At 39.3% G+C, this 23,733-nt stretch overlaps 1 protein-coding gene across 4 annotated transcripts in view; it reads right to left on the bottom strand.

Annotated features, from left to right (window-relative positions):
- The window catches only part of LOC125447838 (dyslexia-associated protein KIAA0319-like), a 118,786-nt gene that overhangs the window by 22,633 nt on the left and 72,420 nt on the right, over positions 1-23,733 (bottom strand). For all 4 annotated transcript variants that reach the window (XM_048522628.2, XM_048522617.2, XM_048522625.2 and 1 more), the window contains 7 exons: positions 20,842-20,934; positions 19,777-19,909; positions 17,715-17,943; positions 12,413-12,536; positions 6,782-6,914; positions 4,267-4,412; positions 1,825-1,976 (listed from right to left, as the gene is read on the bottom strand). In XM_048522628.2, the coding sequence (XP_048378585.1) occupies positions 1,825-1,976; positions 4,267-4,412; positions 6,782-6,914; positions 12,413-12,536; positions 17,715-17,943; positions 19,777-19,909; positions 20,842-20,934 (1,010 nt within the window). The remainder of the gene's footprint in view (positions 1-1,824; positions 1,977-4,266; positions 4,413-6,781; positions 6,915-12,412; positions 12,537-17,714; positions 17,944-19,776; positions 19,910-20,841; positions 20,935-23,733) is intronic.

Genomic DNA, 23,733 nt, shown 5'->3' with positions numbered 1-23,733 from the left:
AGGTATCACTACTAAAAGTCTCTGTAGTTCAAAAAAAGTGTAATCTTTAGAAACAAATGATAGTGAAGACTGAATTATGTGGAGAGGTTTCCAACAAATCAACACAAGTTTTGCAATGGAAGCACAGTATGTTTTTTATCTGTGGCTTCAAGATATACCAACGTTAAGTTGCTGACAACAAAATATATGCATCTCCATAGGCATGTAAATTAAGTTGATTTATCAAATTATTAGAAAAGGCTTAGCATATAAAGGAAACTTCTTTAAAATGACTGTAGATTTCATGATTGAGGAGAGATATGTTGTCAATGAAGACTTAATTGGATAGGTGAATGAAGGAAAATGAGAGAAAGATATGGAAATGCGACAAGTAAATGATTAGAATGTGGAAGGTAAATGTTGACACAGAAAGTGGAGTCAAATAGCCCAAATTTGTGCTTTAATTTCTATACATCTCTTTGATGTTAAAATATGAAATAAGAATAATTCAACCAAACATTTTAATTAAAAGCAGAAACAAGTAGAAAATACAGGGCATACTTAATCTTTGTAAACCAGGCCATTTTTTAAACATCCATTTGATCAACATGTGGTTAGGGCTCGTATCTTATTTGATAATGCTCCTTGTTCAGTGATTTTGTTGTGTGCACCTGTCGATTGCTCTCTGTGCTGTCTGCTGTTTGTCACTACATCCTTGGCTTGACTAAGAAAGAGAACCTGAAAGTAAACTGGCAGCTGCTGACTTTTTTGCATTTCAAAGTATTGAATAAAACTCCTGTTCACACTTAGAGCCTTGGTGTGTGTCATCTCTGTACATCTCCAAGGCACAACACAATATCAAGGATAAATGATTCTCCATCTTCTAAATTTACTAATTCCAGCTCCTCTCCTTTCTTCATCAGGAGATACACCCATGCCATGGGATTGGGTGGATTTCTGGTTTCAACATCTACTTGGTCACAATGGGTATGGGCTTTGGTCACAATGGGCCTTTTACAGGTAGCCATGACCAGTGATTGACGTCCATTGTCTCAGGACAGAGAGAATTTAAGCAGCTTCCAGAAAGGTATCTATGTTCGATATGGCAGAAAGTCCCCTTGAAAAATACTTTGGGCCAAAGAAAAGTGTGATATCTGAATGATACCTATTGCACCCCAGATGCCAGGGAACTAATGAACTAATAAAACATGACATGGTAGTGTTGTGGCAATTAGCTTCTACATGTAAATTTGATACAATAACCAATGAACTAATTTGTGGACAACACACTGAAAAATATTTAATTCCATCAATTAGGGGATGCCTAGTGGTTTTGTGGCTTAGTGGGTGGCATCACTGCCTCGGGATCAAAAACTCCAGGTTCAAGTCTCACGCCAGGGCTCAATCGCCAAGAAGCAAGTGTTCAAAGCACAGGCAAATGGTCGAATGTCTACCTGCAAACCCTTCAACACATGCCAATGGTGGCCAGTAAGAGCAGGAGAGATTCCTGGTCAGCCATGTGGTGGAAACAACTTTAAGCCACTGCCGTCACTAAGTACAACTCCAGGCTATGGCATGCACGTAATGTTGTGCATTTCCACATTACCTTGACACCAATAAATTGTAGCGTATCACCACCAATCACAGAGAATGATGATTTCACTTTGAAAAATGCGACAACTTTAGCAGTCCAAATCAAATCTGGCCTGTTTGATTCAAAGAGTTTAACACAGAAATGCATCCTTGCCTTTTACTACAGAGAACTGTCCAAGGGCAAAAATCTAAAGAAAATGTGAAGTAATGGGCTGTTCACAACGATTGAATTAGTACAAATTAGATACTCACACCTGCAGCAGGACTTTGCCCATCCCGTGTCCAAAGGTAAGATACAATGCCTTGGTCATCAGTGGAGTTGGAACCATCAAGGGTGATAGAGTTATTGGGCAAGGTCAGAAAATGATTACCTCCAGCACAGGCTATAGGACGCTTATTTGTTTCTTAAAAACATATACAAAAATCAATCAATCAGTCTTCACATTGATAGATCATTTGATCAAACAGTTAGTTATAAATTTCTCTGTTTATAAATTAGGTTTTCGAGAATGAAATTAGTAGTATACAAAAAGGTTTGTAGGCACTTCTGTTGAACTTTCCTTATTCAAGTAGACTGAAAGTTTGATACAATGAGCAGCAGAAATTAATTTACTGCCAATACCATACAAATAATTTTCACCAGGCAACATGAAAAATGGAACAACAGGTGAGTTCACCACTAAAATAGACGAGTCTTCTGTTGAACACAGAATATCAATTATGTTGGACATGGTATTTGACAGCAGAGGTACAGGGTGAGAATTGCAACAATACAGTAACAGTAGCGCAAGTGAAAATCTCATTTAGAAGCACAGCTTCAAAAATGTATCCTTGGGTAATAGTTACAATAAAGAGAATAAGGAACAGTTGAAGGGGTCTTTATTCATGCATACTGTGTATAGTGTGTGCAATGTGGTTGTGTATGATTTTGTTTACTCATATACAGTATATAGTATAAAATATGCAACATATGGAAGTTCTTCTAACCTTATCAAAAACAAAATATGGAAAAGCTTGGAGCTGATCAGAGAATGAAGCTTGTGCAGTTTTTAACAAAATCTTGAAGGCACTATTTAAAATATTTGTTATTTTCATTTAAAGTGACTCATTTAGGGGAGACGAGTGGTATTATCTCTGGACTGTTAACCCAGATTACATTTTGGGGACTTGGGTTTGAATCCTGTCATGCAGATGGTGGAATCTGAATTCAAAAAAGTAATATGGAATTAAAAGTCTAATGATGACCATGAATCTATAGTCGATTGTTGGAAAAACCCATCTGGTTCACTAATGTCCTTCAGGGAAGGAATTAGTGACCGGGAGTCACTCCCGGTCTTAACTGGTTGCCATCCTTTCCTGGTCTTCCCCACATGTGACTCCAGATCCACGCCGATGTGGCTGACCCTTAACTACCCCCTGGGCAATTAGTGATGGGCAGTAAATGCTAGCCTGGCCAGCGAGGCCCTCATCCCATGGACAAATAAAAATAAATAAATCCCACCTGACCTTTCTTTGGGTTTAAATTTTCTCTCATTGTGCTTAACAGTGTGTGAAGAGACTGACTTTGTACCCTTGCTATAAGTGTACACAGAGCTGGTGAGACCACAGAGTACTGAACTCAATGTCCTCCCTCTTATTTAAGGAGGGATATATTTGGATTTGAGGCAGATCTGAGAGGCTTCATTAGGTTTATTCCTCGTGTCGTCATCTGAGGATTGATTGAGCAGGTTCTTCTATTCTTTCACAGAATGCACATGTCACTCACAAGCCCAGCATTTGTTGCCCATCCCTAAATGCCCTTGAAGTGAACATTTCAGAGAGAGTTAAGATAAGTAAATGAGGCATGATTTCCCTCCCTAAAGGGCATTAGTGAACAGATGAGTTTCTATAATAATTGACAATATTTTTTACAGTAATCTTGATCAAAACTAACTTTCAAGAGCAGTTTTAAGAAATTAAATTGAAAATTCTACCAGCAGGAGTAGGCAATTTGAATGACAGTCATCGGAGAATTAGTACACCTACATCAGTGTCACCTCTACCGGGGCATAAATTCATTGGAGTTTAGAAAAATGACAGCCATTGTTAATGAAAGATAAGATGATGAGGAGGCTTAAAAAGGCAAATCCTAACAGGATGTTACTCCATCATGAGGAAATGTAGAACCAGGAGGCATTGTTTCAGAGTGTAGGTGAAGGCATTTAAGATGGAGAGGAGGATAAATTTCTTCTTACAGAGGGTTATAAATCTTTGAAATCTTCCACCCTGGACAGAGGTGGAGGATGCCTCATTGAAAATATTCAAGACAGAAGCAAATAAATTCTTGAAAAATAATGGAGTCAGCATCATGCGGAACAGTAGAAAAGTAGAGTTGAGGCTTAGATCAGACCAGCCAGATGGTGCAGTAGAGTCAGAGGGTTGAATGGTCTTCTACTGCTACTATTACTTACACCACAGCAGCAAACTGAAGGATTAACATCACGATGTCATAAAAACAAAAAATCTCTGCCTGGCCATCTCTGCTAGTGGTATCATGATTTTTCTTTACCACAGTAAGCTGACAGGTACTGTAAAAACACCCACGGTATCATGGGATAAAGAATTAAACAAAAATTCCATACTCAGTTCAAACACTGGAAACTTGCAATGTATGGACAGTCAATTATAGCTGAAATATGATTACACATGACTGACCTTCTTTGATGGTGACTGCCACTGTTTTTGAGCTGCTTAGACCTTGCTGGTCAGTGACAGTCAACCTGAATTGGTACGTCCCAACATGAAGCCCTATCACTGAGGCCACAGCCTTGTCATTATTCTCAATTTTTACGTCAGGGCCACTGAAATAAAGAATTTGCATTTACATTGTGTATTTCACAGCCACAAGCAATCCCAAAGCATGTTACAGACTTGAGCTACAACCGTAATGACGGAAATACAGCAGCGAGCACAAACAATAATATGATAGTGATATGACAATTTGTTTTTCACTGACAGAAAGGATAAATATTGATCAGGAAACTGCCCAGCTTCTCTGAAAAACAGTGGCATAGAAGTATTTACCTCCACCCTATAGTGTAGCCAGAGTGGGTTAAACATTACATCCAAAAGATGGCACTACCAACAGTACAGCAGTATGCACTCATTATAGCACTGGGGTTGCCAGCTTAGATGATGTGCTCAAAACTTCGAAGTGGTGTTAGGAGACCAGAGTCCTGCCATTCAGTAATAGCTGAGACTGCTGGATACCAAATAGGCAGGTTCCAAAGAACTTGCCAACGCCACACTGGTTAATTACTGATTACTGGAAAGCCTATGAATGTATACCATATTTAGAATTTTAATATACAGTAGTTTTATGACATACTTGTATAATGCATGATCATTATTTGGGAATTTGGATGTTTAACATAGAAGCAGCAACACGAGATAGGTTTTAGTTCTGTAATATATTTTTAAAAGCGGTCAGAAAGTCATTTGGAAAAAGGGACCCAAAATACATCTATTCCCAGGAAAGATATGGCTTGGTATGTACACAGCTGGATACCTGTGGTGTCAACTGATGAAATATTTACATTGCTGTTTTTATGGCATACTAAAAAACCATCTCAGCTAGAAGATTTAATTTTCAGCACTATTTCAATTTAGCAGAATGGTAGATTAGTTTGTAAAATCTTTAAGCTGTGGAAGTTTATGTTGAAGTTGTCAAGCTGTCAGAACTGAAAAGTGATTTAGGCCATCTGAACTAGAAAGAAGTCTTGAAATTATTTCAGCAATCCAAGGAAGAAATCCGGAAAGAGTCAGTTAATTTAGAAATTAAGGTATTAAAATAGGAGTGATATTTCTCTAGGATTCAGCAACTAAAAGGGATATTGCAATGAAAAAGGCTGAATTTATTTTTGTTGTCAATGTTAAGACGTTTTCAAATTGACTTAAATACATCTGAAAAGCTTTCTTTTCCCATTTGCAGAATAAATTTGTATCCTTGTGTTAAAGAACATTGACAGGCTTATGCACGTGTTCAAATAACAACTCACCCACAGTAACCAACTTCAAAAATTAAACTTACAATCTATCAAGCCAAATTTCATTCAAGAGTCTGAATTATCAAGTATTACCATCAACTCGCAGTTTTTTTTAAAGTAATCTGGAGCCTTGTAGTTTTAATGCAGAAGAGACAGACCAGAATTGTAACATGAATGAGGAACTTCACTTTGTGTACAGTCTAAAGAATCTGCAATTGCTCTCCTTATTGTAGCAAAAGGGTTAGGGCAGATTTAATATGTTCAAGGTTATGAAGAATTTTGGTGAAATGAATAAGCAGAAAAGCACTTTCTCCTGCCGGAAATATCAGTAACCAGAAACCAAAGCTTTAAGATAATTAGCTTGTAATATGGGGAAGATGTTTTCCCATCAATGTAGCCAGTTATGACAATCTGGAATTCATTGCCTGAAAGACTGATGGTTATAGATTCAACAGAAACTGGCAAAATTAAACTGGGTGTATAACTGAAAAGGACAATTTTGTAGCACTACAGTGAAAGAGCAGGGACCAACTGAAGAGTTCTTTCAAAGAACCAGCTCAGGTCCAATAGGCTGAATGGCTTCCTTTGGTGCTGTCTGACATTATAATTCAACTTAAGAGCATTTTACATTTGTCTGAATTTTCAGCTGACAGCCATTCCAATTGACAGACCACACGTGATTGGAACTCAACTGTAACAGAACAAGTAAAACCTACAAACAAAAAGAGGGTGATGGAACCAGAGAAGATTAATGATTTCTGAAGCAGATGAGGTCAGCACTTGAAGGAAGTAAACTTGAAAGGCTACAGAGGTAGAACAGGGAAATGAGGACTGACTGAACTGCACAACAGAAGTCAGCTTGGCTTCAGCATTCTGCAGTGGTTTTATTAGGCTCTGTATTAATTTTCAGATGTGACTAATGCCTTCTTTGCCACAATGAATATAAAAACCTTGGTTAAATTTATTTTTAAAAGATGAATGACTAGCAGTATTTGTGTGTTCAGAGCTCTACAGTAATAATCCATGAGTAATAAAGAATTTGGTGATTTGCAAATCCATGTGTGTCAAGCTGCCCAATGACGATATTTACAACGACGTAGTTTGTAAAAATAAAAATTACCACCAAGCTGAAAGCTGGATAAAAGGCACCAACAGACAAAACGTTTGTTTCTGTCATTAATTACCTGATCTTCTCCCAATGATACGAGATAATACCCTGATCATCACTACTCCCTTGTCCATCCAAAGTAGTACTTTCCACTGGGCTTATTAATTCTTTGTCAGGGCCCACAATTGCTATCGGAGGGTTGTTTTTCTCTACACCAAAGGAAAATAACGCAATAAATATCAAAGGACCAATTAGACACACTGCACAAATTACAGCAACTGTCTTGCAGCAAGACTTATCCAGAGTAGAATTCATAATGCAATTCATGACATTTCACATGAAGTGTAGGTACAATTTATTTAATCAATTTTAACAATACAGTGTGAATTACTGCAGTGGATTGTACTTTGACATTTTCAGTCTTTCTTGGCAACTCTGAGTTAGTTTTCAGAGAACTTTGGGAAGGCTGGTTCAAAAACAAACAACATTAGGTATATCATTTGCCAAGGGCGAAACAAGAAATGCAGAATCATTTTTTCAAGAAGTGTCCCTGGAAAGCCAGTAGTAATTCTCTTCAACAGCTGCAGGTGTAACCCGCAAGAACATCTAGTCCTATATTTTTCACCTTCATATATTTTGTCTTTTAACTGCAACTGTTTCTGGCTGTGAAAGTCACCTGTTAAGGAAACTCAGTTGTTATTGTGGTAAGTTTGCTCCTCCTAAATCACTTGAAACTGGCGTTTAAACTTCCGATCTATTGAGCAGTTACATTGAAAATCCACTCTATGCACACATAACGCACAGTGAAAAAGAGACATTGCTAAAATACTTGTCCACCCTAGATTTTTCCAGAGGATATTCTTGTAGGCATATGAAAGGATGGGTGAAGAACAAATGGTTGCATTAGATTAGGGCAGTCCACAATGCTGTATCATGCTTGCTGACCTACACAGGCTCTTGGTCCACCAATATGTTTTCATTGTATTTAAATTCTTCAACAAATTTCACCCCCTGCCACTATCTGTACAACCTCCACCTGTTTTACAATTCTCCAAAAACTCCATATTCCTGCAATTCCAGAATTTCAGATACCCTTGATTTCCTTCAGTGGGAGGCTTTGTCTCAACTTTTTAGGCCCCAAGCTGTGAAATTCCCTCCTTAAACCTATTCACTTCTTTTTGGTTAAAACGCACTTTAAAACCTACCTTGTGGTGGTATTTTAGGTCACCTGTCCCAATATCTCTTTATAGAGCTCAATATCAAATTTTACCAGGTAATGTTCCATGGAAATACTGTGGAAACCGTTACTATGCTTAAGATGACTCACAAATACAAGTTGATTTTGTAGCTGAGCATAACCTCCAGTGTTGTAAAAGGCTACTTAATTGACTAAGGAGTCATCGGCAAAAGAAAGGGAAACCCATTGTATGGACATGAGCGCCTGAGAAAGCAGCATGGCATGCTGTTTCATGATCATAGAACCCCTAGAATGTGGAAGCTTGCCATTTGGTCCATCGAGTCCACATAAGCCTTCGAAGAGCATCCCACCCAGATCCATCGCCCTAACCTATCCCTGTAAACCTGAATTTCACATGGCTAATCCACTTAGCCTGCATGTCCCAGACACCATGGGCTATATTTAACATGGGCAATCCACCTAACCTGCACATCTTTAGACAGCAGAATGAAACCACAGCACCCAGAGGAAACCCATGCAGGCATAGGTAGAATGTGCAAACTCCACGCAGGCAGTTGCTTGAGGCTGGAATTGTACCTGGGTCTCTAGTGCTGTGAGGCAGCAGTGCTAACTGCTAAGCCACCGTGCTGATTCCTGTGGAACAGAGTTGAATATGAAGGTGCTAGTTGTCCACGTTACTCCATATGCCATCCCAGAAGTTTGCATTGCAGCAAGCCTGAAAGGCAGGTTTCAGGTTAACTAGGTAGGCATTAGCTGTGATAGCTCTAAAGAAACATAGGAACAGGAATAGGCCGCTTAGACCCCCATGCCTTCTTGACCATTCAATGAGAGCTTGGCTGATCTGTGTCCTAATCCCATAGACCTTCCTTTATCCCCATCCCTTAATATCTCCGGGTAATGAGAATACATCAATGTCCAACTTTAAATCATGGAGAAATAAACAGAGTTAATGTTTTGGAAGTTCTGAAGAAGGGTCTCTGTTTCTCTCTCCATTGGTGCGCCAGACCTGCTGAGTTTTTCTGTTTTTGTTCCGATTTAAAAGTGACAATCGATCTATCATTCATTGTCATTGTGGAAGAGACTTCCAAATGTCTCCATTCCTTTTTGGGATTTCCTTTTTTTTTCCAAGAGATGTGAGCGTTGCCGACAATGTCAGAATTTGTTGCTTGTCCCTAATGCAAGTAGTGCAGGATGATGCGTTGAATCCGGAGGTAGGCGGGGTGATAAGTGAGGATGGGGCGAATTCTGTCTTTGCTGTTATTGCGGGGAGGAGGTGTGAGGAATGAATTGCGGGCAATGCGAGAAATACGGTCAAGGGCGTTTTCGACCACTGTGGAAGGAAAATTGTGGTCCTTGAAAAACGAGGACATTTGGGATGTCCGGGAGTGGAATACTATCTCCAAGTTTGATTCTAATACGTTTTATTTTTCTTTATACATTCGCAGGATAAGGCCTCACTGGCAAGACAGCATTTATTTACCATCCCGAATTGCCCAGAAGGCAGTTAAGAGTCAACCACATTGCTGTGGGTCTGGAGTCACATATAGGCCAGACCAGGTAAGGATGACAGTTTCCTTCCCTAAAGGAAATTAGTGAACTACTGTCTTATCAGAGTAGGCAGCTGCTGGGAAAGCCATGGATGTTCAACAAGATCTACAGCAGCCTTGCACAACTATGTAGGGACCAGTGCTTGGACCAGCAAAGGTTGTCCCCACAGATTTGTTTCAAAAACACTGCACTGAAATTTACTTTCACCACAACGTGAACTTGACAATGGTGCACGGATTTGCAGAGACTGTTCAAGCCCATTGCAAAAACAGGCTTGAATTTCCATTAGTTTCCATTACTTTTCAGCAAGTGCACTCCACACTCCATCCCTACACTAACACTTCCAAAATCAGAACATGGCCTGGAAGCAACCTCCACAATCATGCCTTTAATCCTTTGAAAATCTTAGCCTAGGTACCGTCCAGATAAACTATGCTGCACTTCCTCCAAGGCATATACATCCTTACGAAGGTATGGTAACCAAAACTGCTCATTCTTGTCCTTGCATGGTCTGATTAAAGCTTTCTGCAGCTGAAGGATGACTTCTGCCTCCTTTAGCCATCTTCATATAAAAGGTTTTATTCATCTTTTAGTTATTTTATGCCCCGTTCATAATATTTTAACTTCATGGCATTACAGGTGCTCCTGGAGCAAATGGCACCCTACTGGATCTCAGCTTTATCTTGCCTTTGCCTGGTAGCTATGATTTTGGAACAGAAATTGAGCATTTGGCAGCTCAAGCCAGCATCACCATTCCATTATATCATGGGTGATCTGTAACTTCACTTAACCACCTTAGCTCCATTCCCTAATCTCATCTAACAAAAGTAACTTGCATTAATGACTCATGATTATGTTGCTTGTATCCTGATTGAGTGACCAACCAAGGCTATGCTGGCTAATTGTCACCCATGCCATTATACCTCACACAGAACTGCATGAAATTGGAGATGGTATGACTGAGCTGCTTCTGAAGGTGAAACCAACATATGACATGTGAGCTATTTACTTTGCTGTCAAACATGTGGTCATATCCTGTCTTCAAACTGGGAACCATGATGTGTAGTGAATGCAAATATGCACAACTGGACTAAAAATTATTGCAGGTATCTTCTTGACATCTTTTTGAATTCAGATATATAAATTCTGCTGGAAATTACTGGGGTATTTTTAAAAAGTGGTGGACATCAAGATCAGCTACAGTTTCACTGAATGGCGTGACAAGGTTAATGGGGGAAAATAGTCTACCCCTGATCTTGTCTCATACCTACATGCCAAGAACTGAGAAATGACATAGAAGACAACCACGTGTCAAGTCAATGTCATTATCTTACAACTTACAAGCTACTACCTGTTGCAGGCTGAAGGTTTGCCAGTCTGTGGGTAGCCTGTACGCACAGAGATCCAGTTGGCTTCGATGCCTTATGCATATGTGAGGTGCGAACACACAACACTTAGCCTAAGTAACTTTTTGCTTGTGTCAATGACATTTACAAACTGTGATAGCAATGCAACAAAAGAAGACTTCCTCACCAGTTCATATCTTGAATGTTTTTCCTTATTAGAAAAACAAAGGTCATTGGTAGAGATCCTTGAAAATCAGCTGTTGGCTGGAATAATTGAAATGTGTTTCTTGTGACAGTTCAGACAAAATCTAAGTCAAGACACCTCATCATTTTGGAAATATTCGTCATTAAGAAATCAACTGGTTCAATTTCTAAAAATTTAAGTAGTTGCTGTTGTAGAAGATTTATGAAAGTAGCGAGCTTGGAATTTTGTAAGCTGAAAACAATTACTGTTTTTCTCACCAACATCTTATTCCAATCAATGCTGCTCAGTTCTGTTCTTGCCCCATTTTAGACTGCTCTCCACCAACTGATTTCTCTTACTCTGGATTACTGCATGTCATTCTTCAAGTTCATCCTGAACCTTATGATGCAAAGATGACACTCATTAATGTTTGTCCACTGACAATTGATCCACTTGACCCAGCTCATTTCCAAGAACCAGGTCCAACAATGCAACAGTGCCCCTTACACAACCAATATCTTAGTCTATATTTGGGTAATTGAATCTCCCATTATAACCATTGTTAGCATAATGTTGGCATTCTATTGTAATTTCCTTGCAGATTTGTTCCTCTGCATCCATTCTCTAGCTTGTGGTCTATAGACTCACCAGGTAATAAAGCTGTTTCAGAGATAGCAGAAACTGCAGATGCTGGAGAATCTGAGATAACAAGGTGTAGAGCTGGATGAACACAGCATGCCAAGCAGCATCAGAGGAGCAAGAAAGCTGACATTTCAGGCCTAGACCCACCTTCAGAAATTTTCAGCGCCACATCCAACTCTGCACCTTGTTATCTCAGGTAATATAACTGTACCTTTTTTATTCTATAGCTCTAGCCAAATTGACTTTGTCCTTGAACACACCGAGACATCTTCCTTCCTTAATGACTTATATCTATGAATATTTAATACCCAGTCTTGCCCTTCCTTGAGCCAGATCTCTGTCACTGTTACAACATTATTCCACATGACAATCTGTATCTGTAACTTCTCAACCTCATTTACTATACTCTATGGATTTAGATACGTGATAGTTAACTTTGTTTTTGACTTCCTTCCTTCTTCCCTTATTTTGACTTCACCTATTAAGTGACTATTGTCAATTTAAGTGTCAGCTGCATCCCTAAGTATTTTGCAACCCTTAGTATCCTCCTCTGTTACTTTTCCTTGGCCAACACACTGCTGTCAAGTTAGTTCAAAGTACTTTCATCTATTTCTCACCAGGACAACACTTCAGGATGTTAACTAGCAAAATTCTTGAGAAGTCTGAGAATGCAACATGAGAATAACATTTCTGTAAAAATTTGGTTTCAGATTTTCAGGGTTAAACTGCCTTTCGATAGGTTTCAATGGGCTTTCAATGCGAGTCATTTGTTTTCTATTGGATACTCACCAGGCTGGACAATGACTGTGACCTCAGTTGAGGACTGCTGCCCAGCAGAGTCTGTAACGGTCAGCTGGAATGTATAATCCCCTTCCTGCATCGCAGACAACTGGAGATGAGGTGTCCGCACACCCTGCGCAAAAAAATTGCAATTTACAAGTCTAGGTTTTGAAGTACAAGAGTAAAGCTGTCCTGAGCTTTGCTAAACAAATGCTGAAATGAAGGCACGAGAGTAATGATAAAGCTACAACATTAGTGAGATCACAACAGAGTATTGTGTGCAGTTTTACCCACTTCCATGTGCTAAATATACAACGATGGCAAACTGTATACAACAACAGGCGGCACAGTGGCTTACTGGTTAGCACTGCAGCCTCACAGCGCCAGGGACCCAGGTTCGATTCCAGCCTTGGGCGACTGTTTATGTGGAATTTGCACATTCTCCCTGTGTCTGCGTGGGTTTCCTCCCACAGTCCAAAGATGTGCAGGCTAGGTGGACTGGCCATGCTAAATTGCCCGTAGTGTTCAGAGGTGTGTGTGGGTTATAGGGGGATGTGTCTGGGTGGGAAGCTCCAAGGGGCAGCGTGGACCTGTTGGGCCGAAGGGCCTGTTTCCACACTGTAGGGAATCTAATGTGATAACATCAAATTTCTACAGCACAGGACCAGAACATTCATCCAAATGTATCTGTGCCAGTATTAGGTTCCACACAAGCCATCTCCTACTTTATTTCATCTAATTACATGAAAATTGTCATCCACTATTTTCTCCCTCATATTCTTGCTTTTGTTATCTTGAATGCACATATGTTACTTGCCTCAACCACTGTGTGTTGCTGTAAATTCACACCCAATTCACACTATTATGAGTAAAGATGTTGCTTATTTGATTTATCAATGACCACTTTATACTAATGACACATAGCTTTAGAATTTGCACAGGTGAAAACATCTTACCCATGTTGACCCTTTTGAATTATTTTAGAATTATAAAGATCTCTATCGGATCGCAACTCAGTCTTCATTTGATAGTAGTATCCTTTCCATTTTTGTGAATCTTTTTGCATCTTCTCTACAGTTTCAACATCTTTTTGGTGATATGCATGCCAATATTGACAGTTACAAAGAAAGACTTGTGTTTCTGGAATCATTTCTATTGAGGCAAAGTTGCCTGCATGGTGACTATTAAAGGTTTGAGAAATTATGAAAGGTTTGAACATAGTACACAATGAAAGACTACTTGCTGTTGTTGAAGAATCAGTGGCATTGAGTCCTCACTTTAAAATGATCAAGAATAGAGGTTGGGATAAACTGGAGTACAAAATGCTTTGCTGTAGGGAGTGTCATAAGATCAGAATTAAAGAGATATTGGAGCAATTTAGAAATCTAAGCAAACAAAGGCTATTGAAAGAAGAAAGTTAAGAGATTATTGAGTCCACAGAAGAAAGTAAGAGATCAATCATTTAAATCATGGTAAAGGCAGGAAGAATTTATTCAATTATTAATTAACCCTACAGATGGCAGGGGTCATCCAGGAAAAAAGTGTAAGTTTGCAGCAGTGAATCATTTAGGAAAGTCTATTAAAGAAAACTAGAATTAATTTATACAGCTGTGAAGACCAGGAATCATTTGATAAAGCTACGAGTAGAACGAGATTTTCTTTAAAGCCACAAGCAAGGATATTTGTTTTCTTTTTAACAACATTAATGAATAAATCATTTTATCGGCCATGGAATGATAGAATCTTCCATTTTACTTGTAGAAGGCATTAGTCTTCTATTATAGCTACATGGGCAAGGGAAAACCCTCCATTACAGCCCGTAGACAGTAGCAGCATAGGTAAAATGCAGAGTTGAAATCCTTTGAAGCAAAAATAATTAAGAAACAGCAGAATTAAACTCCTTCAAAATAAGGAACTAGTAGTGATTCTGGGAAGACAAGGCAGCAGAAATAATACTGCCAGAAAAATACAATTTCATAAGTGGGCCAAATAGACCACAATATTAGACATCTTGGAGAAAGAGTCCTTAAGGTGCAGAATTGCTTCCAAATTAAATGCTTAATCAGAAGCTGAACAAGTAAACACATTTTTGTTTTAAATATGGAGAATAGCTAATCATGTTACAATTTGCCACGGCTTAAAATAAGCAACATATCCTTTTGATGAAATTCTACAATCTTTTGACAATTACTTTCACCTCAGAACAAGTAAGATTCTTGGCAAAGTAGAATTTAACAGAAGAGTTCAGTATCCAGGGGAATCCATAGATAATTTCATTGTCAGAATTCATAATGGACTGAATAGCTACTGGAACTATTGACGAGTTTTGTCAGATTAATTACAGTCCAAGGAAAATTTGACTTTGAAGACTATTATTCAGATGGTCAGTGAAGAAGTCCAGAAGCTAGACAGATCAGTTGTCAGAGGTGAAGATCAATCTATTCACAAGAGATCAGCAGAATCCTATTGATTCTTAAGGTATCAAAAACATTGAGCACATATGAGAAGTCAGTACTGAGAGTAGGCCATACAGCAGATACTATAGATCGGCAATGCTTTGGAACAAGGAAACTTCACAGAAACAAACAGTGCCCAACAATTAAAATCGAATGCTGTATCTGTAAAACAATAAGTCAATTCTAGAAGATGTGTAGAGGCAGGACTAATAAACATTTGCAGAATGTCATATTGTCATTGTTGCTTTGGTCATTTTCTGCAGGGAGGGGAAGTGAAGCCTTGTTAAGTACAGAAAACTGGTCCATGCTTCCTGTCAACCTTGTCTAAGTGGACAGGTAAATTGGGGATTTTTGTGTACTTTGAAAATAATCTTGAGTTTTTGTGACAAAGCTGCAAACAGCAGTTCTTGATTTCCAGTGTGCTACCTCAGTGAGGCCTGACAGACTTCCCACTGAACAGAATTAAAGTCAACAGACTTCAAGCAAAGACCCACCTATTTTCCAAATCCAAAAAATGCATTCTGAAAGAAACTACCAGACCACCTAAATTTATGAAAGTCAGCAACTTCGGGGGATATGAGATAGTGATAAATATAATTACATACATGAATGTATAAACATTAATAATGGAAAAAAAACTAGCGGCTAGTTCTTGTATAAAGCATAAGGCTTGAAAAAGTTAATGCATTAACACTGCACAATATGATGATTACACGCTTGGGTGAGAAAATAGTTCTCAATTTCACAGAAGATAGACCTACTGTCTAAGTGTCCCTTACAGTCCAAATAGCTGTCTATCATACTGAATGGGTGAAACATTTTAACTTAGCAGTGTCATTCAGTAAAATAATATAGAAGCAGAAAAGAGCAGAACAGAAGATTAGCAGATGTACTCTAGACAGGAAAAGGACAAGGCCAGGGAATGGATGATAGAATAAGGAGGCAGCCCAGGCTATACAACCAGTGAGGTGTAAGAAGCCTCGAATGGAGAAGAACAGTACCTGATGTACGTACATGGCTTATATTCCCCTAGTCTCTGCCTGTTCATGTGTCTGAAACGTTGCTATCGTATCCACTTCTGCCACCTTCCCTAGCAGCATGTTCCAGGCACCTACCACCCTCTGCACAAAAAAAACTTACCTCACATATCTCCCTTAAACCTCCCCCTCTCACCTTAAACCTATGCCCCCTAATATTTGACACTTCCACCCTCGGAAAAAAAAACACTGACTATCCACCTGCGCTTCTCACAATAAGCAAATCTCATTTGTACAACCTAAGAAGAGTTCGTATCCTTTCCAAAGTGCTATGCCCCAGAATTGCACTCATTACCCAAGGCTGAACTTATGTTTTATACAGATTTAGCATGACATCCTGTATTGTAATCCAAAGTCTGATTTATAAAGCTAGGATCCCTTATACTTCATTTACTGATTCGTTAACTTTGCCTGCTATGTTCAAAGATAAGGGCACTAAAACCAAATCAATGCATACTAATTTGACAGTATTATCTTTTTTGCTTTTTTCCTATGAAAACGCATGACCTCACCCTATTGTGCATTGAATTTTGTTTGCTGTCTGCTGACCCAACTTGTGATCTTTTGACTTATATTAGTATCTTCTTCATTGCTTACAACATTACCCAGTGCAGCCTATTCCTACCTCTTAGGCTTCATGGCAATGCAAATTTCAAAAGAAAGCACTGTGTCTCCCAAGTCCAAGGCCAAGTCCAAGTTCGTTAATATACGTTAAAAACAGCAGTTGTCCTCCAGTACCAAACCCTGCAGAGCAGCACTGGGGTTTCTCTCCTTCCATCCAGATAAACAGCCAGCTGATCATCAAAACACTTTTTGCCATTCTTTAGTCAGTTTTGTAACCATGCTACTACCGACTCTTTACATCATAGCTTCAATTCTGCTAAGAATCTGATGAAGTGTTTTGGAAGCGTGGTTGTGAAAGGTACGCTCTAATTTCAAGTACTTGCTTTCTTTCGATTTTATATAACATAGCACTCAGAATAGTTAGAGATGTTAATCTTGGAAAAAAATCATTTTTCATCAATCATTCAGCTACAAGTACTCAGTATCAGGTAAAGCAAATTTATGCGCAGAATTAACAGCCGCATTATCTGTGCAGCATTTAAAAACAACTGCAGAATAGGCATTGTGTTTTGAATATGATTAGGTCTTGACCAGAGACACACTAGAAATTGGTCTTTTAGGCTCCATTTATAAAGCAAAGCAATATGTGTTCACATGCAATGGCTAGTGGTGGACCTGTTAGGCTGAATGGCCTGTTTCCACCCTGTGGGGATTCTGTAATTCAGTGGCCCACTATTATTTTGAAGTCAGGAGAAGCAGGTCCCTGCCCCCAGTCCACATTAATTTAACTACAAAACAATAAACATTTATTTTATGCCACTGGGCTCATGTGAGGCCAGACCAAAGAACTGGAATGGGCATATTCAATGTCCAGTTAATGACGGTAGGCTGGAGCTGTGAGGGCATTAGGATTCTGATTTTCAATTTAATGATCCTTAAAGCCTCTTTCTAGTGGGCATCCTGAACAGTAGGAAGTTACAGACTTACAGTTTGCCAGCATGCCTAAAGAGGATTGGATGTGAATACCATAGACTGAGATTGGTCTATGGGAATAAAATTTTAGAGAGATGTAAAATGGGCTGCCTATTTGTTATCACCTGTTTTACCATTCAAAATCCGCATTGGACAGTTAATCCACCAATGCTTTGCTTAATCCTTAAACTGTCTTTCAACCTACTTTAAGTTCATACAAAATGATTGTCACATTCCTGGCATATTGTTCCTGACATATTGCAAAACACTAATTGGACTGACCTGCATTTCAACCACCTTGCCCTTGCTGTTTGGACTGAGTGACCACTCAAAGCTCACAATCTGATAATCATCGCTGCTCTGGTTTCCATTCAGAGTAATGCTATTACAGGGCAGGGTTATTGCCTGATTTGGGCCGGCGTTTGCTATGGGGGGATAATCCACAGGTCTGCTGACAATCACCATAGCAGTTGTCGAGTTCTCAATTCCATCTGAATCAAGCACAGTGAGCCTGGAAAACAAGTTTGGCAGAGGTTACATCTTGCAGCCTTACTTATCTTTTCCATTTATCAATAATTAAATACAGTTTGACACTGTCTCCAAACGTATCTGATCTTAGTCTTGCCTGTGAGATCTTTCTGTGCACAAATTGATTAGGGTGTCTTACATTGACTATTATTACACTTCAAAAGTAATTCACTGACTGTGAAGTAGCATAAAGATGCAATATAAACATAAGCTCTTTCCTAAATTGGCAACTTTCCCTTCTATGTTGTGATATGTTTTGACCTCCTCTCAGACATGCACAATTTCGGAAAACAACAAATCAATTGGCTTCAGAATCATCATCTCTTCTACATTCAGGGGATTTGATTCATTCCAATTAAACAGGTGACATATGTACTCAGAGCCTACTAGCTTTTTCATACAAAAATAAAGCTCATCAACAAGGCAGTTGGCACACTGAGCACAAATTAAAATATTTTAAAAATAAAATATTTATCTGTTCTTCCAAATGTCAGTCTGTCCAAATCCAATATTCCAGCTCTTCCAAAGACAAAATAAAGAACTGTGGATGCTGGAAATCCGAAAAAAAGCCAGAATATGTTAAAAAAAACTCAGCAGGTCTGACAGCAACGGTGGAGAGAAAACAGAGTTCCCATTTTGGGTGACCCTTTTCCAGAGCTGAGATCTGCTTTCTCTCCACAGAGGCTGCCAGGCCTGCTGAGTTTTCCTGGCAATTTGTGTTTTAACTCTTCCAATTTGTCTTCTTCATCTCTCTTTTTCTTTCTCGCCTTCTGTCTCTCTCACCCTTCCTTTTGTCAATTCTAGGTGCATTAACAATTTCTTCTCACACAGCTTTCCTGTAAACCTTTTCTTCTCTGTATGTTCTTTATTTTGTGTGGTTCTTTCTATATGCTGTCATTAACCAATTTTCCGCGTATATCTGTCTCTCTTTTTCCTTAATGTCTTACAGTTTTTACTTTTCCTCTTGTATGTCACAAAGACTAGAAGGCAGGTCAGAAATAATAGTTTCCATCTCTTTGTTATTGGAGACCTGGGACAAGCATGGTTCTGTTGCTTTCACATCAGGAACTGGAGAACCAGGCCTTGGGTTGAATAGTACTGACTTGCAACATCGTACTAAAAGCTGAAATTTGGAGAATTTGTGACCCAGAGTTCAGGTTTGGGAGGAAATGGAGGAGCAAGAGTGGAGAGAAGTAAATTTTTCCACAGACCAATAGCAGAATTAGATTCGGGGCGATTATCTCTCGCACATGCATTAAGAAAATGTTGGAGTGCGTGTATTAGTAAAGGAGAGATGCTATGGATGTATACACCCAAAACAAGTGTTTAGTGCATTGTTAGAAGCTATTAGGCCTCATGAGCATGGGGATTTGTGGCTTCTGAGAGATTTTAAATTCATAAAATGAATGCCAGAGAATGAGACATTCAGCTGATTCTTGACCTTGACATCTGAACTTGAAATCTCCCAATGATACTCTCAAGTTGGAGCTTAAATGTACTGTATTAAGGAACACCTGACACAGAAGGCACATCTGTAGAAGCAGATGAATTAGAATTTGGGGAATGCTTTATTCAGGACAGTGCAAAAGAATATAACAATTCTGCAGTGTCCTTTGACAGCTAAAGATTTGTTACGAAACTAACCAAGCAGTCTTCTCTTTACTAGCCTCACACATATCAGTACCTCACACTGTTCAAACCAATATCTTAACTTGCTTGGTATTTAGATTTTTAAAAAAATCAATAAACAGGTATGAAAAAAAACTACAGCAACATAACAAAATAACAAGTCTCATCAAGTAATAGGTTTTATTACCTAAAGGTGTAGTTACCAGTTACTAGGTTAGACAAATGGAGGATAGCAGTGTTTGCTGATGCCTTTTGCTCTCGCAGGGGACCCTTAACCTCCTCCCAGTGGTAACTCACAATCCTGTCATCATCCATACTTTCTGAAGGAAAAGACGTTCATAGTATCAATCCCACTGAGCGACTGTGTCAACATAGCACAAGAAAATTTACCATAGTAACCTCTGATTAGAAATGACCCAAATATTTGATATCTTTTACAATATGTGCCACGTTCAATTGAAGCTTCAGTAGGAAATAATAGTGTTACCTTTCGATACAGCTGCCCACACTGAGAAACAGTGTTTGAAAATTGTTAACAAGGCAAATGTTATTTTTTTATTTAAGATATGCTAATACAGTTGCTTAGAGTGCAACAGTGTCCATGAAAAATTGTTTTATGAACCTTGTGTGATTTGTGTCAGTTCATAGCCCTCTCACCTGGTAGTCAGGAAGTTGGGTGTTCAGGTCTCACCCGAGCAACTTTGTTCCATGATAAAGGCAAACATTTTTGTGCTATACTAAGTGAGTGCTACATTGTCAGAGGAACTGTCTTTCCAATAAGACCTTCCAACAATGAATTCTGCTCTCTCAAAGGGGTGTAAAGGATTCTATGGCCCTATTCAAAGAGGAACAAGGGAATTCTGTCTGATGCCCTGGCCGACATCTATCTCACAATTTGTACATACAAAAAAAGGACCATCTAAGCATTTATATCATTGCTATGTGTAGGACCTTAATTTTTGCAGATTGACTGCTTCAATTTCTATGTGACAACAGTGATAGCACTTTAAAAGTACTTTTCCAGCTAGAAATCATCTTGGGACATCCTAAATTGATGAAAGGCTCTATATAAATGCAAGTTCTTTCCTTCAGTGGTACAATGAGGGAGCGTAACACTGAAACACAGAGCCTGTGCACTGTCACCATAATGACTGTGGCACACCAGTATTCTTGACAATCATTCAGTAAGATAACAGCTCTTTAAACATTTTTTCTTGATATTTATTCTTATCTTGAAGGTGATGTTACTTACGGCTGCCATCAATAAATGTTGAGGTTGTAGGTAGGGAAACTTCTTGTATCCGTGGTGAGGCAATGGCTACTGGTGGTTGATTGACGCGAGGAGCTTTGGGGAAGATACATCACACATTAGCAAGAGTCTCATATTGTTTGTACTGTTTATATTAAAAATAAGAAACACAGTAGGACAATTTTATATCAGCACAGTTACTGGTTTTGGTGAGGTACTATTTGCTCCAGTGTATGCTGATTTATACAATCTAGCTCTACATAAGAGCATAAGAAAAAGGAGCAGATAGAGGCCATTTTGCCCCTAGAACCTTCTCTTCCAGCCAATAAGAATGGCTGAACTGGTATTGCCTTAACTCCACTTTGCTGCCTGTCTGCCAAAATGCTGAACTCCCTGGTTAATCAAAACCTGTCTAATTCAGCCTTCAATACATTCGATGACCCAGCCTCCATTTCTCATTTGGAGAGAGAATTCCAAAGACAGACGACGTTCATAGAGAAGATATTCCTCCTACTCTCAGTCTTAAATTGTGAAGACTGTGCCCTCTCCTTCTAGACCACCTCAGCGGGGGAACATTTTCTCTACCCTGTAAAGTCCATTGAGAACCTTTTCATTTTTAAAAGATCATCTCTCATTCTTCTAAAGTCTCAAGACTACAGCCGTAATGTGACAGTACTGTGTCTATAGGAGATGTGTCCTGTACTGTTTCTCTTGCAGTGTATGACAATGGTACCTGTCCTTCAGACAGGCAGTTGATAAACAGCTTTGAGTCCTCCCTGGGTGGCTCCTTTTAAAGTAAGACAAAAGAAGCATAAATGGGCAGGGTCAGGCTCATTCAGATCCAAAAGGACTTTAGTTTTGCTTTCAGTAATTTGAGTAGGTGTTTGCTAGATGCTGGCGCTGAAAGCTTGAAGTCTCTGCTGCTACAGTGAAGTCCTACACAGAGAGGCTTCCTCTTAAAAACAAAAAGAGGCAGATTTTTTTCTTTCTACTGGACTGGAGAGAAGCAACATGTAAGAATACTAACTATGTGGCTGAATTACCTTTGCCAAGGTTGTATTTATGGGATGCTGCCTATGTTGGAACAGTTGATGATTAGGGATTAAATAATACATTTTCTTGTTCAGTATTTCAATAGAATCAGGTTATGCCAATTCTTCATTATGTAGTATTTCAACAGTATTGTAAGAATAAAGTGTGTTTTGAATAAAGCTTACTAGTGAATCAATTGTATTGTATGTGGAACACCATGCCTTACACTTGTCTTTTTTTTTAAAAATATAAGTTAGGGTCTAAGCTATCTCCATAATATACCTTTGGAGGGGGGGATTGGTCTGGTCTGGTCCATAACACTAAGCTGTTCAATCTTTCCTGATAAGAAAGTCCCACCATGTCTAATTGAGTGCCAGCTGTAATTCTGGCAGTAACACTCTGGAGTCAGAAGTTGTAGGTTCAATGGTCTTGATACGCGAGTCTTAGCTGACACTCATTAAGGGTTAATTACACTGTCAGTTGCACTGAGCAGAATTACCTTTTAAGAAAGGTTTTACACATCTTCATAGGTAGCAGGAACTGCTGATGCTGGAGAATCTGAGATAACAAGGTGTAGAGCTGGATGAACACAGCAGACCAAGCAGCATTAGAGGAGCAGGAGAGCTGATGTTTCAGACCTAGACCCTTCTTCAGAAATGGGGAAGGGGAAGGGGGTTCTGAAATAAATAGGGAGAGCGGGGAGATGTATTGCAGTGGGAGAGAGATCCACTGAGGTCTTTCTGGAGGGAGGAGGGTAACTTCTTCAAGGTAGGCATCCTTAGAAGAGGCTTTGCAGTGGGGTAGCTCTACACTTGTTATGACACATCTTCATGTTCTGTTTAGGGATCAATGGCTGGCAGCTCTGCTGAATGGCAGCCCACCAATGGTGAGGCAGTGGCTGCTGCCAATAAACACCCGTCTGAAGCTGAGGATTGGACTCAAGCTAGAGTTGAGTGATGACAGAAAGGGGTTTGAGGAGGGTCCTCATCAGCAAAGAAGGTCACTCTCAGCCGGACTTCAACTCCTGATACATGATCCTGCAACCAGGCACTGAGTGACATCGAACAAGGGTCCTCTCGTATGAGGCCACAAGGAACCCTGTGTGGGTTTGTTTGCCACACATTCTGCACGGCAAGCCATCTGCCTCTCACTGGTTTAACACTGGCGGCAGTAGGAAGTTCCCCTCAAGTGCACACTAATTGCCACTTAAGGTCTTTCCCACCAGACACCATACGCTCACACTTGATTATGTGCCCCCTCACCCCATCACTACAGGTGAGGCGGGGGCCGTTGGGGGGGGGGGGTTTAAGACTTGACTTGAATTCTCTTGGATGAAATATTAAACTGAAGCACAGTCTGCCCTTCTGGATCAATGTAAAAGATTCAGTGACGCTATTTGAAAAAAACAGCAGGGTGGATCCCTCTAATAGCTGGGCCAGTATTTGACTCTCAATTATAACTAAAACAGATGCTGGTTGTGGGACACTCTGTGCGCATGTTAACTGCCAAGTTTCCCGTATTGGTCATGATCTTCATAGAGATCAAAAATTTATCTGAACTTCGGGCGACTTACTGAAAGAATCACATAGAAACATTTCAGACTTTAAGTTGATGACTGCATTGAAAATACCAAAGAAATTCTGAAGACTATTTTAAATATAGTTTTAAAACAACTAAAAATCTCCTTCCAAGGTTATATTTTACTCTATCACTTAAGTGGGCAATTCATTTTCTAGGAACCAGTCTAAAGCTATTCTCTGTTTTTGAGGATCATTTCCTTTTTCCATTTCAGCTTAGTTACTTCTAATCACCAAATTGATTTTTATATACAGGGCTATATTGGAGATTCCTCCTTTTAGCCAA

The sequence above is a fragment of the Stegostoma tigrinum genome, chromosome 2 (genome assembly GCF_030684315.1).
Source record: "Stegostoma tigrinum isolate sSteTig4 chromosome 2, sSteTig4.hap1, whole genome shotgun sequence".
NCBI lineage: Eukaryota > Metazoa > Chordata > Chondrichthyes > Orectolobiformes > Stegostomatidae > Stegostoma > Stegostoma tigrinum.
This window is presented reverse-complemented; position numbering and strand designations above follow the sequence as displayed.